The 17,708-nt window shown below is 35.6% G+C and overlaps 1 protein-coding gene across 1 annotated transcript; it reads right to left on the bottom strand.

Annotated features, from left to right (window-relative positions):
• Nucleotides 1-1,524: 1,524 nt before the first annotated feature.
• On the bottom strand, nt 1,525-15,987 carry LOC103444762 (agamous-like MADS-box protein AGL19). Its single transcript, NM_001293849.1, is given in 7 exon segments — nt 1,525-2,099; nt 2,638-2,679; nt 2,785-2,826; nt 11,339-11,438; nt 11,564-11,625; nt 11,939-12,023; nt 15,565-15,987. Coding segments are annotated over 7 exon segments (660 nt in total). The 5' UTR covers nt 15,747-15,987; the 3' UTR covers nt 1,525-1,952.
• Between the last annotated feature and the right edge of the window lie 1,721 nt (nt 15,988-17,708).

Here is a 17,708-nt window from a genome sequence, read left to right as displayed (position 1 = left end):
GATATTTCAATAGATGCTACATCCTACTTAATGGTATGAATTTTATGCTGGATTTGACCGTTGTAAAAATTCATTAAATCACTATATATAAAATCTAACAATTAGTTTTTTTCAAACCACTCAGTATTACTTAGTGTAAAGAAAATATCGCGTATAACGATAGACTGATATTCAAGTCTTTATTAAAATTTACGCATTCTTAAACACAGTAGTAAACTAAAGTAGCTATCATACAACCCACCCAATTCAATGTGTTTGGTAAGCTGCCCACATTACTAATCTCCCAACGATAATTGCCTAAATAATACGACCACAATTAAGAGTGGGCCTTGAGTTAGACAAATCCGACCAGTTGAAATTCAGACCACCTTTAAGTCAGTTTTGAATGATGAGGACGTTTGATAATTTAATATGTTTTCAAAAAAATATTATGATTTTATTTGACAAAAAAAAAAGTGTGTTTTATTTGACCATAAAAAAAAAGAAGTCATGATTGTATTCCGAAAGCAGTTTAATTTAAAAATCTTTACTTACTAAAATTCACCTTTTAAAGAATCAACCAAAAAGAAGTCAAATTTTTGTTTTTTTTAATCTAAATACCATGGTTTGTGTATTTATTAGATAATCGTTAGATGGCAAAACAATTTTGAATTTGATTGATTTTTGAGAGAATTAATCTTTAAAGAACAACGAAAATTGATGATTTTATCATCGTGAAACATTGCAGGATGAGGATGAGAACTAACATTTCTCTTTTCAAACAGGAGGATGTGAACTTGAAATCTCTTAAATATTTTTAAACTGAATAAAATTTTTAATTTTAAGGTAAATTCGTCCTAATCCATTTGAAGTTCTTGCTCCATATCTGAAATCTCTTAAATATGTCCACCATATCTGATGTTCATCTCAATAATTTTGTAATTATCTCATGTATTCTGTTTATCTTGTCAACCATCTCTATCTTGCAAGTCCCTTCTATAAAAGTGAACACAACACTAACCTCAGTCATCTTTCCTGCTACATTCAATACTTCATTTTTTTTTTGCTCGCCCAGATTTAATTTCACCATTTGTTTCTTCCTCATGGCTAACGTCTCAACCTCCATCTACTATCTCTAATGTCACCAGTATTTATCTGTCAAGTTGGATCGTATCAACTACCTCCTTTGCTTGCTCAGACTGTGCTGGTACCACCAATAAACTCCATGAAATTGCGGCTGCGGAGAAGCGGTACGTAAAGTCTGGGCACTCCATAGAGGGTAGTTGGTACAATCCAAACAGAAAAATGGATCTAGATATACAGGTGGAGACTCTTGATAGTGTGCTCCGGCAAGTGGGATAACCAGAACTACGGATTTGCTTGCAATACGAGTACGCGGAATGGAACTCTTTTTCGAGAACTTGGGCTAGGTTAGCTATCTCGTTTCTCAATTTAACATACTTAAAAGGAATTGGATCCCATCCGGATCTACTTTGTGGGGATAGATCCCACATCCTAGTTATTTAGTGTATCGGTAAAAAATCATTTGACTTTTTTTATTTAAAATTGAACACAAATAATATCTAACGAAAAATGACCATACAATGTATGATGAACGGCTAAGATGTGGAGATCTCTTGGATTCCCACAAAGTGAATCCTAAGAGGATCCTCTTACTACTTAAAATACAGTTGCACACACACATTATATATAAATGTATGTTGTTTCAGTTAAAGTACTGTGTTAAGAAAACAAATAATCACGCATTTAACTGTATGCATTTAGCCTTGGTTAGAATTTTCCGTGAATCCATACACTATATAGATGTTTTAACTGTTTTACTTCAGAATTATTTTAGACGCACGCCCAAAATCACGTACAGCCATCAGGAAGCTTTGTGGAACTGCTGCGGCAGATTTTTGAAGCAAACTTTTATTATTAACAATGTTGAATTTGAGATCATCGTCGTCATCCTATGGCTTTCGGCCACTTTGTTGTCTTTTAGGTGGCCCGATGAACAAATCCGTCTCCACGTCCACATTTGGTGTCTGAGGCTGGAATACTTCACGATCATCTCCATGCTTGCTTTTTCTCGAAGGACCAAGTTGTTGCATGCCACACTGAAACAATTAATAGTCATAAAATTTATGTATATATTCGAATTTCCATCCTTTCACAAAATGCTATTTTTTACTATTCCCAAGTATAGTTAGATTAGATTTTGATTTTGATTAGGTTCATTATGCCTACAAAAAGTTAACCAAGAATATTGTACTTAATTACGTACCAAAATTAACACCTACATATCCAATGTCAAGTTTTAATAATAATACTCATCTTATTCCAAGACAACAATGAATGTTCTAGTCGATTTATAATGCTATATATATGGCATATAAAATGTTTATATTGTTAGATTACGAATCATGGCCATTTGAATTATGTTGATTTTCATTTGAATGCATGTATGATCAAATTTACAGTTCAACAATATAACTTAACCATGATAACAGTAGCCTTTATGCATATCAAAGTGATTCATTTGTTGATATTGGAGATCATGAAACCCTAATTGAAAGTGGCCAAGAATCGCATTAACTATAGGAGTGTATACAATATTGATGTTCAACATTGTTAAGAGAGAATCTGGAATATTACCATTTCCCGTAGCTTTGCATTTTGTTCCAATAGGTTTTTCTCCTGAACATGGCAAGGTTAAGAACATGGCACATCAGCACTTTCAGACAAATAGACATACACGCACGCAAGTAATAATATGTAACAGAAACTTCTACTGGTGATTACCTCTTCCTTCAGCTTATCTATTTGCTCCCTCAATAACTGATGCTGATAAAGGAAAAACAAAGTGCATTACATGTCAGTAAGTTTTAGTAATGATTCAAAATATATGACTCAACTCTCCCTTAATTTTCGATGTGAGATTCAATCTCAACACACTCTCTCATGTCAAGTAAGAGGCCATTTTAAGATTGATATGTAGACAACACATATTGAAAGAATTTGAGGTTACACACCAAAACCAATTGGCAGTAATAAAGGTGGCCCAACTCCTTATAAAATATGCAAGGTCGGTTAATTCACCGGTGTGAGATGATAAGCTCATATTTATGTATATTTTACATCAAAATCACTTTTCTTTTCTTCGTTAGTTCCCTATATTTTCGAGCTATTTACTTTGTTTTTGTATTTTTAAGGATTTTTCAAGCAAAGAAGAGAAAAAGAGCACAAGTGGGATTTTATATAGCAAATTCGTCAAAACTGCCTGCACAGCCTGCACAGATCAGCTGACTTTGTCAGTGAGTTGCGAACAGCTCAAAATGAATCAAAGAATGAGCTTTATATGCTTGGAAAGCTACGGATGTCTACTTTCTGGAGCATTTTACGGCTTGTTAATATCATTTTTCTGGAAGAAGTTATGCTTGTTTTAACACTGAAAGATTCCTAAGAGGCTGAACAGTTTGTAACTGACAAGAAAGCAATGAAAGTAATAAGCACAATAAATCCTAGCAGCCAAAATTGATGTAGCTGATAAGCTCATATTTATATATATTTTACATCAAATTCACTTGTCTTTTCTTACTCAGTTACTTATATTTTTGAGCTATTTACTTTATTATTTTGTTTTGTAGGATTTTTCAACCAAAGTAGAGGAAAAGAGACAAGTGGGGTTTTAAATAGCAAATTCATCAAAACTGCCTGTGCAGATCAGCTGACTTTGGCTGCGAGTTTCAAATAGCTCATAATGAATCAAAGAATGAGCCTTATATGCTTGGAAAGCTACGGATGTCTGTTTTCTGGAGCACTTTACAGCTTGTTAATATTATTTTTCCAGAAGTTATGTCCGTTTTAACACTAAAAGGATTCCAAAATGCTAAGCAGTTTGTAACTGACAAGAAAGCAATGAAAGCAATAAACATAATAAATCCTAGCAGCCACAATTGTTGCAGCTAAAAAACCACAAGTCTCCATACTAATTGGCTTTAACTAGGATTGAATTGTCATGATGGTGGGAAACATAACACATTTAGAAGATTATGAAAAGAAAAGAGAGGAAGCTAAGTGGACAGAGGAGGAAAAAAGGCAGCAAGAATGTGGAGAAAGCAAGGCAGCAGGGAGGAGAATCAAAGAAGAGAAGAGACCTCATTCTCTTCTTTTGGTTTTATCTCCTCAAACTCATGAATTTCTTTTGGTTTAATTTAAGAATTATGTGCAACTAAATTTTCAAAAGTTAGGGGTTGTTTTGAAGTCCCGATTATGATTGCAAGTTTGTTATGACGTTTTGTTTGAATTTCTTTTATGAAAGATGAAAATTAGTTCACTACCTATGTCAGTGATGAATTCTTTGTGTTTTCTATGGATGCATACTTAGTAAACATATTCAGGATTCTAATGCTATGAATATGTGTGTGCCTACCCTTACCAAATGAGGACCTCCATATGTTCTAGAGTAGTACTTGTTAATTGCGATACATGTAAACCAACTTCTAAGATAAGTAAGACAACGCATGTATTTACGATGCCTTGTGATGAATCAAACTTTTTTTGTTCTTAATGATTTCTACTTGTTAAATTTATGAACACACCATTCTAGATTGCATGCAAGGGACTAAGTTAATTTGAAAACACCATTCTTTTAACATACTACATAAGAAATAGTAGTAAGTTGAGTTCTAACAGTGAGCCAACTTGGGCATCTTCATCCAGAAGTAAAGGGAATATGAATGAAACATAACATATTTTCATGATTATTTGGTGGTGGATGGCAATTTCCCTAACTCGTTTTCTCAACTTGTGAACTACAATCTATTTTTATTATTTCATTTTCGTTTGTCATGTTTTTGTTGAATAATTAAAATAGCAAATCAACTCCAAAAATCCCAAATATTTGTGAGTGTACCTCTGTGTCTAGTATATGCATATAAAATTTCTTTGAATTATAATTAGTTTTCAATGGCTGGCCAGTAGGAGCAGCAGCCCATTTTTTATGATACTTTAAGTAGTTAGGTTTCAATCTTCTGCAGGAAAGACCCTTATTTTCATATGCTACAATTCACAAATCCTTGTGTTAATAAGGAAAATCAATAGGACATCTGTGTGCTACTTTGTGGTGTGCTTTTAAGTCTACCACTAGCCAAGGATACCACAACTCTCACTACTAATTGGCTTTGATTAGAATTGAATAGTCATGTTGGTGATAACTATAACACCTTTTGAAGGTTATGAACTCTTACCGAATGAGGACTTACATATGTTCTAAAGTAGTACCTTGTTAATTGTGATTAATAAATAAACTAATTTCTAAGACAAGTAAGACAATGTCAGTACTTATGATGCTTTGTGATGACTCAAGCTCATTTTTTTCTTAATGATTTCTATTTGTTAAACTATGAACACGCCATTCTAGATTGCATGCTAGGAACTAAGTTAAGTTGAAAACATCATTCTCTTAACATACTACGTAAGAGAGAGAGAGAGAGAGAGAGAGAGAGAGAGAGAGAGAGAGAGAGTAATAAGTTGAGTTCTAACAGTGAGCCAACTTGAGCATCTTCATCCGGAAATAGAAGGATTCTAACGAAACATTACATGTTTGCATGATTATTTGGTGGTAGATAGCACTACCCCTAACTCGTTTTCTTAATTTGTGACAAAACTTTGTTTTCATTATTTTATCATTGTTGTTCTATTTTTGTTGGATTTAATTTAAATAGCAAACCAACTCCAAAAATCTCAAATATTTGTGAGTGCCTGTGTGTGTTTAGTGCCTACATATAAAATTTCATTGAATTTAGATAAGTGTAAGTCTAATAATTATTTTTCGGTGGCTAATCAGTAGGAACAGCAACCCAATTTTTGTGATACTTTAAGTAGTTAAGTTTCAATCTTCTGCAGGAAAGATCCTTATTTTCATATACTATAATTGACAAATCCTATTGTTAATAAAGAAAATTAATAAGACATTTGTGCACTACTCTGTGGTGTGCTTTTATTCCTATCATGAGATTCACACTTTCAACAAATAAAACATACCTAACTTAAACGTTTGCCATTTAGAACTACTAATTATTTATTTTTTCCCCTCCTATCCAGAACGATTGCTATATCAAGTACACCTAATTGGGGACCTATTATGTAAACTACAAAAGGTGAATAAAGTCAGCTTCAATATCTCTCTCTTTTGAAACCCTTATTAAAGAAAGTTGAGGTTCCATCATAAAATCAATTGAAAATATGAGGAGTAGTCCAACTTATTTATAAACCCATGCGAGGCTTGTTGGAACCAAAATCGTGCACATCCACAAATGGAAGCGTAATGTAGTCGGAATTGCCCATGAACTCTGACAAGGAGAGAATGAGGTTGATTGGGCGGTGTGACTGAATCCAAATTAGATTGTCTACATATCTCTGAGCATGGAGAGTCAAATCACTAGTGTAGTTCTAAGAAAGGAACATGTATGATGTGTGCTACATCGAAATATATCCTCATCGAAGGTGCCTTGAATTAGGTGCGTAGGAGATGCTCCTCCATGCCTACGCGTAGACGAATGTAGAGAGTATATATGCATCCCTTGTAGAGAAAGAGTTTATTGTGTCATCAAAGTTCCTTGGAGATGTTAGAGAGGGTCTTGGATCATAAAAGACTAAGAGAGATAAATAACCAAACTAAGGTATTCGTAGAGATCTTGAAAGGTGCAATCCTAATTAAATCGGGAGACTATCGAGGAGAGAATTTAGGATAAGATATACATCCTCTTAGGATTATGATTACATTTTCCAATCCCAAGATAACCTAATTTTAACTTGAATTACGGTTTCCTTACTTGAGAGACAAGTGATATCTTTAATGTGCTTAGAGCTAATGGAGCAATGCCGGACTACCTTGGCCTATGGTAATCCGATCTGGAATACCCATGGAGCTCTAATCTCACTTTGAGGGTTTTTTCGGTCATTCTAACTACCCTTAGTGCCACCAAATGGTCCCACAAATGCCTCTAGCTATGCTTCTGAGAGTGTGTTCCGCTCAAAGATGGATAGTTATCAATGGACATGAGCGAATCATGCCAAAATGACCTTTTCTGTAATACACACTGGAATGACCTTTGAACTTCAACAACTTAATGATCCAAAGCTAGCAAAGTCCAACTAGTCCTGCTTGCTTATCTCTCAAAGATTTGATCTTTCTGAGTTCCCAACCATATTGTAGAGCCCTAGTCAGAGTTTCGAATGCATAGCTGAAAAGCTAGATGCTAGATGGAATGCACCATTTTTTATTTGTCCCTAGGACTTAGATGCTTTTAGAGATATTTTAATAAGTTTATTTCACTCAAGCCTTTAATCTTGTTAGAGTAAAATACTTAAGAGCTTGTCATCCTTCGATTCCCTTTAACATAATATAGTTTAATCTAATAATCTTTTCAGAGTTAATAGGTGGTGGTGTCAAACACAAATAAGTTTGTAGGCTTAGGTAGCTTCAAACCCCCTTGATAACATTGAAAAAAAACAATTATCCATAAACTTATAAAAGTTTATAAAGATCCACTGAGATGATCAGAGTACCACAGTCCTCCAACACCAGGTCTAAGGCCCATGAAAAATCTCTTGCTCCGAAACTTTCTTTGATGCATCAATCGGATTAAGGATGAGAAAGTGACAAATCTTGTTCAAAATGCCCTCCAGATTTTGATGTCAATTGGATATGTTTCAATAACCTTGTTGGTTAAGTAATGATGATTGTTTTAACACTTACAAAAGATTAATCTAAGTGTTGTATGAAAGGTTGAGCATGACTTTGATTCCGTTTATTCTTTAACTTTGCCCCATTCTAGGTCTGAGGATTTTAATTATAGCAACGTGTAACCAAGAAGGGGTTCCCTTTCCAGCCCAAATTACATGTTTGTTTGTAATGAATCTTGAATCAAAAGTTCGTTGGGGGCTTGGTCACTCGCACGTGGGATTGAAAAAACCTTCAGAATCCTTTTGACATACTCTATATGAGTCAAACCTAAGTGTTTCTAATCATATTACACTTAGCTAACTTTGCTAAGCTACTTCTTGGAATCAAGCTCCACTGCAATAAAATTCCACTTGAGGATTTCCTAATCTAGATGCCTCATTCGGACCTACTTTAGGCACAAGATCGCCGCAAAACATACTTAACTTAGTACATGATCCGGGATAGAAGTATTCATACTTTAGGTTTGAGTGTGTAACCCACAATTCTTAGGTTGCATAAACTTTACAAAAGCCAGATGGTGCACTGTAAGCTTCTGGACAACGGGGCGATGTTCCAATGTTCATAGTTCGCCTAACGTAACCACGCTTAATATGACTCAAGTTTCCTAAGTTGGTAACCGGAACACCATGGAATAGGCTTTATCACACGAGACTCCTATGACATTATTACTTTGAATTTTTATACTTGCACTATTGCAAAGTTGCAGAGCTGTGTGATATTTGGGACATTGAGGGATGTTGTGTACAGCAAAAATATGATGCAAGAAAGAACAAAGTCATTCGAGGATCAAAACGTGCACATTCATGCAAGAAGGGATGCTAGTTGTTGTTAGGTGGCAAGGATTCACATTCCTTAGGTCATCTGTAGCGACAATTTAAGATTTGAGGTTTCTATTCTAAATATGCAATTCACGATGTTAGACCATGCTATGTGCCTGATTCATTCCATGTGACATTATTTCTTTGACCAAGCAAACTTGCTTGTGGTGGATTGATGGAATTTATAATTGAACCAATTAGAGGCTGATTTGGTGTGAGCCACACATGATTAAGGCTAACTCAAGTTAGAGTGTAAACTCATGCGCGTGGCTCATTATGATTCCATGCCCCAGTCTTTGTATGAGATCTATAAATCATGTAAAATTCAAAATTTAATCATGTATACAATTAAGTAATCGAAGGTACTTACATCTTGGAGCACCACCATAGCTTGTGCCAAGGTTGTTCACTTGACAGATGGGCCTTCGAGTTATTTTCTACATCGCAATTTGAACTTGAAAAGGTGAACTATGCAAATCCGTAGAAAATCTTTGTTTGTGCTGCTCGTAGTTAAATGACAATATTTCTTCATTAGGGACTGGAATCATAGGCCGGAAAATGTTATAGAAAGATATCGGTAGCTTTCCATTGATATAAGCCTCTATGTCCAATTATGTTTGAGGAATTCCAGTTTAGTCCACAAAGTGGATTGCTGTGCATAGGCAGATTGTTGATTGCCTTTTACTCCGCACCAAAGTTGGTTCATGTTCCGCGTTGAAACTATGCTTAGGGGGTTTGCAATTACAGACACACTTTTCATGTTCTTGGGATAAGTCCCTCATTGCTCTAGAGTTGCCAACACACTTTTCATGTCCTATGAATTAACCAATACTTGCACTTTAGCTTGTGGAGAATGGAATGGTGTCCAAGCTTCATTGCCACTCATGAAAGCTGATTGTAGACTTCAAACGAGAGGTCTACGAGTTGGTTGTGTGTTGAGGTGTTGGTCCACACGGAGCCAAACCTACCTTTACCTCCTATCATGTTGGCCCAGGAGTCTAGGATCGCCTAGGCTTGTCATTCAATTTCTATGCACAAGAAGATCCTCTTGAAGAAAATGGAAATATTTAGTTGAATAAATAAATAAAAAACTTGCTCCTTTGGCAACCAGACCCAAGCCGCAAACTTCATAACAATACTACGTAAAACAAAAATCTTTCACAACAAAAGGTAGGAATTAAACACTTGGCTCTAATACGTAGAAGAACGCTATGTGGGAAAAGAGCCCTTGCTTCATTTCCTGGAGCATTAATCAAAGCTCCATTGGGATTTTTAGGCTTTCGTCGTTAGTCCTGGTAGAGGTTGTGTGTCAGAGAAATATGAGTTCATATCTCAATGAAAGCACCAATTTTTGGAACCAAAATTGCGCACTTCCACGACTGGAGGCGTAATTTAGGAGGAATTTCCCTTTAACTCATGCGAAGGGAGAATAAGGTTGATTTGGGGGGAGGGGAGGGAAGGGGGTTGATGGGACTGCCTACATATCTGCGGGGATGGAGAATCAAATCACTAGTGTAGTTCTAAGAAAGTGAGTATGTATAATGTGTGCTGCATCAAAATACATCATCGGTGAAGGTGCATTGGCTTAGACATGGAGGAGATGCTCATCCATTTCTATGTATAGACGAACGGTGTGTAGAGAGAATATGTGCATCCTTCGTAGAGAATGAGTCCTGGATCATAACAAACTTAGAGAGAATAATACTTAGGGTAGGGTATTTTACAGAGATCTTGGAAGACGCAATCCCAATTAAATTGGGAGACTATCTAGGAGGGAATCTTGAATAAGATATCCAATCCTAATAGGCTTATGATTACATTGCATAATCCCAAGATATCGTAATTTGACTTGAATTAGGGTTTCCTTACTTGGAAAATAAGTAATGGGCTTAGAGCTAATGGATCCGTGCCGGACTATCTTGGCATGTGGTTATCCGATCCAGAATACCCATGTACCTCTGATCTCACTTCAAGGGCTTTTCAATCCTTTTAGCCACTCTAAGTGCCAGGTGTATTGGGCTTAGAAAATCATGGTCTCACATGGTATCTCCTCCCATCAATGTGAGATTCATTCTCAACAAGCCCTCGTGTATGGTAAATTTTCAAGCCTAACATGTGGGCAACACAAACGGGAAGACATGAAACATGCGTGGCCGTTGGGCTTTACACATGAGATTCATTCTCAACACTACCCTCTTGTCCACCAACCCAAACCCTAGATCTAGTGCCTCCAGCAACGATCCCTTGCTCTTGCTGGGGTTGGTGAAAGCCCTATCCCCTCGTCTCCTCAACCTCCTATCCTTGTTCACGTACATCACGCACTCCTCCTGTGAGTTTTCCCCTCCACAATCCTCCCCCATAATCACTGGCTCCCTTCTTCGCCCTCGGTGTCAACCCTTCTAGGCATAGATTTTAGTATTTTTGGTGTTTTTGTGGCCTCGATGTTCAGTGGTGGCTTTGTGTGGGCTATGGATGCAGGCGTTTGTCATCATCTTTGTGGTATATTTGCACCAGTGTCTAATAGTTACTGTAGTGGTTTGGTGGCTGCATAGGTGTTTACTTTTATTGTTAATTGTTCGATATGACCTTCAGATTAGGAAAATGATCACTCAAGAATATGTACCGATTGGCACCATCTGGTGCTTGTTATGTTCGTATTAATGAAATCTGTATCACTGCTTGTAAAAAATTGATGACCTATATATTAATGATAATTATAAAGAAAACCAGATGTGTAGAGCATAAGAAGGAAAAAGAATGCATTATATAGAACTCATGTAATCTGTACCTTTTTGGCCCTAATTTTTTTTAAGCTTCGCTCCAGTTGGTTCTCTGTCTGATGTAATTCCTCCATGGAACATGATTCCAAATCATTACCTAACAGCTTCCTACACCATACGTATAGCATTTATCTATAATCTCCGACCAAAATGAAAATCTGACTGCAGTATATAGTACATAACTAATTAAAACAAGCTTAAAATAATATTTCAAGTTAAGAAGCGAATTAAACCTTTTAGAAGCTTCAATAGACTCGATCTTTTTGGCCAAGGTTTGAGTGTCATTCGTCTCATGCTGCATGCAGTCCAATAATTGTCAAAAATTTAGTAACGTTTATCATGCATGCAGATGCAGGTTTTAATGAAAAGGCATTGCCTTAGATAAAAGAAGCTATATATGTAATAGCCTTCCAGAGAGGATAACCATCTCCCCTGTGGAGTCAGCTGCGTTTTTTCAGTTATGATTTGAACCGTCTAATTTTAAGTTTTTATATAAAGATAGTTCTTCAATAAAAGTTAGCCAATTATATAGCACCAGAATTAATGTTTTTAAATTGTATGAAAGGATTGTTAGAACGAGTGTGTAAATGGCAGTTGACTCGAACTACCTCCATATCTTCTTGAAATGCTTTAGTAGTGAGCTGGCCTTGATCCTTCACTCTCATTTGGTAACGGTCTATTGTGCTTCTGATGCTGAAAGCACAAGAAGAGATGAGAATACCACCAACAGTGCTAGTTAAATATGTTAACCAAGATTAACTAATTGCATGCAAGTCCAGATGTGAGATTGATGATCCACTATTCATTTAATTCTTCAATTATATATGAAGATTTTTCAAAGTAATTCTTCAAAACTAAACCCAAATAAAAGTTTCAAGTTGGGCAATAGATTTATATGTATTCATAATTCATAAACAGTGACAAGCCATGGACGTCGTGATTTGGAGTTTGAAATGAAAAGCTAATAAGATGACTAAGTATTATATATATATATATAAGATTATGGATTGAGGATATATATATATATATATATATCGAGTATGGAAAGAGAGGATATATCATAATTCAGTGGCCAAAGGGAAGTCAGGTCGGGCACAGTGCTAGCCCCTTGGTCAAGTTATGCCAAAGGTTTTTTTATCAAGGTGAAAGTACACACAATGATTTAAGAAAAGGGTAGATCGAGTTGAAGGCCACGCCGGGCACCCCTTACTCAAGTTATGCAAAAGGTTTTTTAACAAGGTGAAAGTACACTTACAGAGACTTAAGAAAAGGTTAGATCGAGTTGAAGGCCATGCTATAGTAGAGAAAGAATAAAAAACTAAATCTCTCCAGATTCTAACAACTCGTTGGGAATGTGTTTAAAAAAGCCATATTTATACTCAACTCAAGTCTTAATTCTATGAAATTCAAATCATGTCTCATTGTGCCCCTAACGTTAAGTTTACTAAGAAATTCGTTAAATTGTTTACATTGCACAAATAGGACCAATTGTAGTTGATATATGTGTCATTTGTGACGGGTAAATAGTTTTGAATAATTTATTAATGAAATTGATGATATGGGCAAATTGAGACACGATGGAGTTAAGGCAAAAACATTTGATTTTTAGAAGGTTAAAATGAGACTTGAGTTAAGTTTTAGAAGTACAAATGTAAATTAAGATGTTAGAAAAGGTAGAGGTTGGGAGAGAGATCATGGCAAATGATTGTTTTTTTAGCGTTAGTGAGTTAAATTGTTAAATGTTACGGAAGAGGGGATGGGTGGGTATTGAACCCGCAATAGGCATTATTGTTTTTTGAATCTACAGTAAAGCGCCGTCTGCATGGTAAATGATTGTTTAGTTATTATTTATTTGGATAATAATACTTGCATTCCCCCTTGGAGAATGTTTTATGTTTTTTTAATGTGGAAGTGTCATAATGGGAACCGTTCAACTTCTTAATCTTCACATTTGAATGGTTCATCAAGAATATGTTACTTAGTACCAACAACATTGATTTTTTCTATACATTTGAATGATTAAATGATTTCCAACTCAAATAATTTGTTTGTAGTGGTGATCTTTAAATGAAGATTAAAAAAAATTCATGATTACGATTAGAAAATTTGTATGGTAAGTATATATTATTTGCATAGGGAAAATGAGGTCATCCCTGGAGAATGGAAGAATTATCTAAAAGTAAAGATATAACATATCTAAAAAGTACGGATATTTAAAAAACTAAACTATACATACGCCTAGCGCTAGTCTACTAGATGGAAACATCTTAACTTGGTATAGTTTCTAGATGTTATTTATTTATAACCTAAAAGGACATTTTTCTGTTGATGAAAATAACAAAGAAACCTAGTACTCTTGTTTATATATTGAATGGGAAATGATAAACATACCCCATTTTTAGTCTTTCAAACGCTCCTAATTAATTTTGGCGGTTGAATTCGCTTGATTTATGGTTAGAAATAAAGAGGAGTGTGACAAGTTAGAAATGGAGTGTGAACATCACTTTCCATATTGAACAACTTCTTAGTAGGCATGGTTAACAAAAATTATTGTTATGCAAAGAGATTGTAGCTCAAGTAGCTAAGAGCAACCACTCATGTACATGAGGTTTTAAGTTCAATCCTCCCTAACCCAGGATCGTCCTTACCAATATTTGATTACACCGGAATGATGATCTTAATTCTCTTGTCCTAATTAAGCATGCAATATGATAAAATGAAGCTAGCAAATGGTATATTTGCACTCATTTTAGTTGGAACACATTTGTATATCCATTATAGTCAAATTCTGCATTAGTTTTACTGTAAGCCATCCTTATATGCTATTTTGTTCGAACACATACGTAATATTTTTTTCTTTCTATTATTTCTCAATCACAAAGAAGATTCTCTTAGCAAAAGTACTTTAGATATAATATTAAACTTTTTAAATGAACAAATATTTTGGAGTGTGCTCTAGGGTACACGATGTGGATCAATCAGTTCTCAAGATTCATGCAGTTCTCAACACTAATATTAAAGAAATCATTGTTGGTAACAAATCAACCTCATCTTATACTTCAAACAAGATTATTAATTTAACTTTACCAGATTGTATTTACTGAGTGGAGAAGAGATTCTTTCATAAATCATTGATAATTTATTACGTCTCAATCGTCATTAAACATGTAGTGATTTTATTTTAAAACGTTAAGTATTTATTAGACGACAACATCATTAGAACTAAATCTTAATTGCATAATTAGAGAATCTCTTTTAGTAGAGATTATTAAAAGAGACCCCTTTATATTTTTTTGGTTGAAGGGAAAACGATATTACGTCTCAATCGTCATTAAACATGTAGCGATTTTATTTAAAACGTTATAAGTACTTATTAGACGATAACATCATTAAAACTAAGTCTTCGTTGCATAATTAGAGTATCTCTTGCAGTAGAGATTATGAAAAGAGACCCCTTCATTTTAAGTACTAATCAATATACCAAATGGGGAGGCCAGGAACTAAAGCTATATACACTGACATTTAATTTAAGAAATGAAATTAAGGTAATTGTATACTGATTTTTAAGACAAGTACAGCCATTGCCCAGAGGTCCCTCAGATACAGTACTGAACAAAATTCCAAGATTATTTATCAGTTATTTCACCTTATATTATCAGTTGTTTTTCCACTGTTCGGGTTCATTTACACCATCTATTGTATATCACTGATTTAGATTCAATAAATTAAGATCTACAAACACAAAGATTCAGTAATTAACAAATCAAAACTGATGACAAATAGATATAGCAGAAACTACTGTACATATTTATGTCCTCAGATTCATGCGGTAGAGAGAAATACATCTAAAAGATTTATTTTTTATTGTTCAATAAACCCAGAAATTTTGCGGCCCTTGAATAAATATAGTGAGCGAAAGATCAGCAACAAAAGATAAAAAAGCAAACCCAATTAATTAAAACCCAGAAAACTTTCAACCCAAACGCAAAACAATGAAACAAAAGTAGCACCAAAAAATTGAATCAGAAAAGATCCTATACATCTAAGGCCTGATCAATATTTGGTAGTATAGACGTTTTCCTATCTATTATCTGCTGCACGTACTACACAAGAAGCAGCTTTTATCCATCGATTACAGTCAAAAACTGAGATTCAACAAGATATAAATCGTAATAAAATGCCAGATTTAGAAAACAAAATCAAACATAAAATTATGGTTGTGTTCTAAACGTACCTAGTGCTCGAAAACTCATAGAGCTTCCCTCTTGCGGAGAAGATCACAAGTGCAACTTCAGCATCACACAGGACTGAAAGCTCAAAGGCTTTCTTCAGCAGCCCATTTCTTCTCTTGGAAAAAGTCACTTGCCGGCTCGCTGCATTTTCGATGCGCTTCATCTGAGTCTTCCCCCTCACCATTTTCTCACCTTTCCGAACACGAAAATCGAATTCCGGAAAACCCCAGAAGCCGATTTCCCGAAAAATCTCAAGCAACAGCAAGAAAAAGGGTTTCTAAATATGGAAAGGGGGCAGACCAGAGAACCCTGCAACCCTGGAAAATAATTTAAGGAGGAAGAAGATGAATTATTAGTAAAGATTAATAGAGACAGATTGATTTGCCCTACTTTCTTCTTTTCCTTTTTAGGTCTCAAAGTCTAAGAGGAGAACCCTATGAACATATGTAAACTAGTATATTTGAGGAAATATAAAAAGCATGGAATAAAATGAAAAGGGAAAGGAGGCCATCTGATTTGAACCTAATCCATCATCTCCCTTTCTTTTTTTGGTAATTAATGGACACCTCCCAAAAAAGTAAAAAACAAGGGAATAAATTGCCCAGCCTACACATGTCACCCACTCACTATTTCTTCACCCAACGGTGAAAAAAAATTTGAAACCCTTTATTGGGGTGCACAGAAACTCGATGCCATCAAGTCTTTTGGTGACACGTGGAAAAAGTGACCGACAACCAACTGTTGCCGGTACTGGCCGGCTCGGCTGTGACGAGCTTTAAAGCGAAAACAGTGAACATTCCTGTCTGTTGCCAGTTATATCCGGACCGTCGCTGTGACAACAAGTTGCAGGTAAATTTGGAGCACCGGTTGGGCAACGTAAAAATGGTTCATTTTAAAAGTCTTTGTCCGTACGAGGGGCCGAGGCATGAAATTTCTCCGTACGATTGGATAGAGTGATCGTCCAATAAGGTGTTGCCACGCGTCGACGGTTGTCAACATCACGAGGTCTGTCACGTGGCTTCTGCTTGAGAGGGGTGTGGTGTGTCAGGTTTTTTCCCATCTTTTGATCAGGTGCAAAAGGCGAGCGGGGACCACACGAAGGAGCTGCCGTGTGACGGGGAACTCCTCCCCTCCGTTTAAATACAACAATCGTCTCTAAATCTGTTGATTTAATCCCCCCTCTCCCAAAAAACCACTCCGGCCCTTTCAATCTACACGCGGTGATTAGTTTAAGAAATAGTTTTCCCACTTTATATCTTTTGGAACATTTTGGGGACGAGAAGAATTCTTTTGTGCGGACAAAGTTTGGGGCGAAATTGGTAGTGCACTCACAAAAAGGAGAAATTTTAGTATATGCAAAATATCGAATATGCCATCATTCACACGATAGCTAGCCTTCTGTAAAGAGAAAAAAATTATTGAAACGGAAACACAAATGGTATACCACATCTTTTAATAAAAGTGGTGTAAAATTTTATTTTTTAAGTTAATAATATTTTAGCACATATATCCTACAATTTATATAATAACACTTGATGTACTATCTCTTATAACGATCACACTGAAAAATTGACAAGGATTGTCTGCCCTCCTAGTTGTGGTGCCCTTCCATGCCCTCCTATTTTGTGCGATTACGGTTAAACCACGTTAATATTTTATATTTTTATTGTTTTTTGTCTTATTATCTCATTAAAAAATTAATATAAAATGTTGACGTGGCTTAACCGTGATCGCACAAAATAGGAGGGCATGAAAGGGCACCACAACTAGGAGGGCAGACAATCCTTGTCCCTGAAAAATCTCTTTATCGCATTAACGTGTGTTGCCTTATGCTTCAGGTGAGACCTCACATCTCACATTTGTGTCCCACCTGCGTGATCCAAAACCCCTATGACCATGGAACCATGGGCATGGTACACCCTGCAATATAAGGTAGCTTCGGCGAAGACCTTCTCAAGTGGATGAGTGTTGACTTGGTGGAGTTGATATTTTGAGATCTACCAAATCAAGGCCACACAAAAATAATGTTAAAATAAATGGTTAGGCAAAAGGTAACTAGTATGTGAAGAGACAGGGCATTCAATGCAGGACATTATTGTGTAAAAGGTCTCCTCTGTTTGGGTTTTGCTTTTCTTTTTTTTCTTTT

This window comes from Malus domestica, chromosome 04 (assembly GCF_042453785.1).
Source record: "Malus domestica chromosome 04, GDT2T_hap1".
NCBI lineage: Eukaryota > Viridiplantae > Streptophyta > Magnoliopsida > Rosales > Rosaceae > Malus > Malus domestica.
The sequence above is the reverse complement of the archived record's forward strand: the minus strand, read 5'-3'. Positions and strand labels throughout refer to the sequence as shown.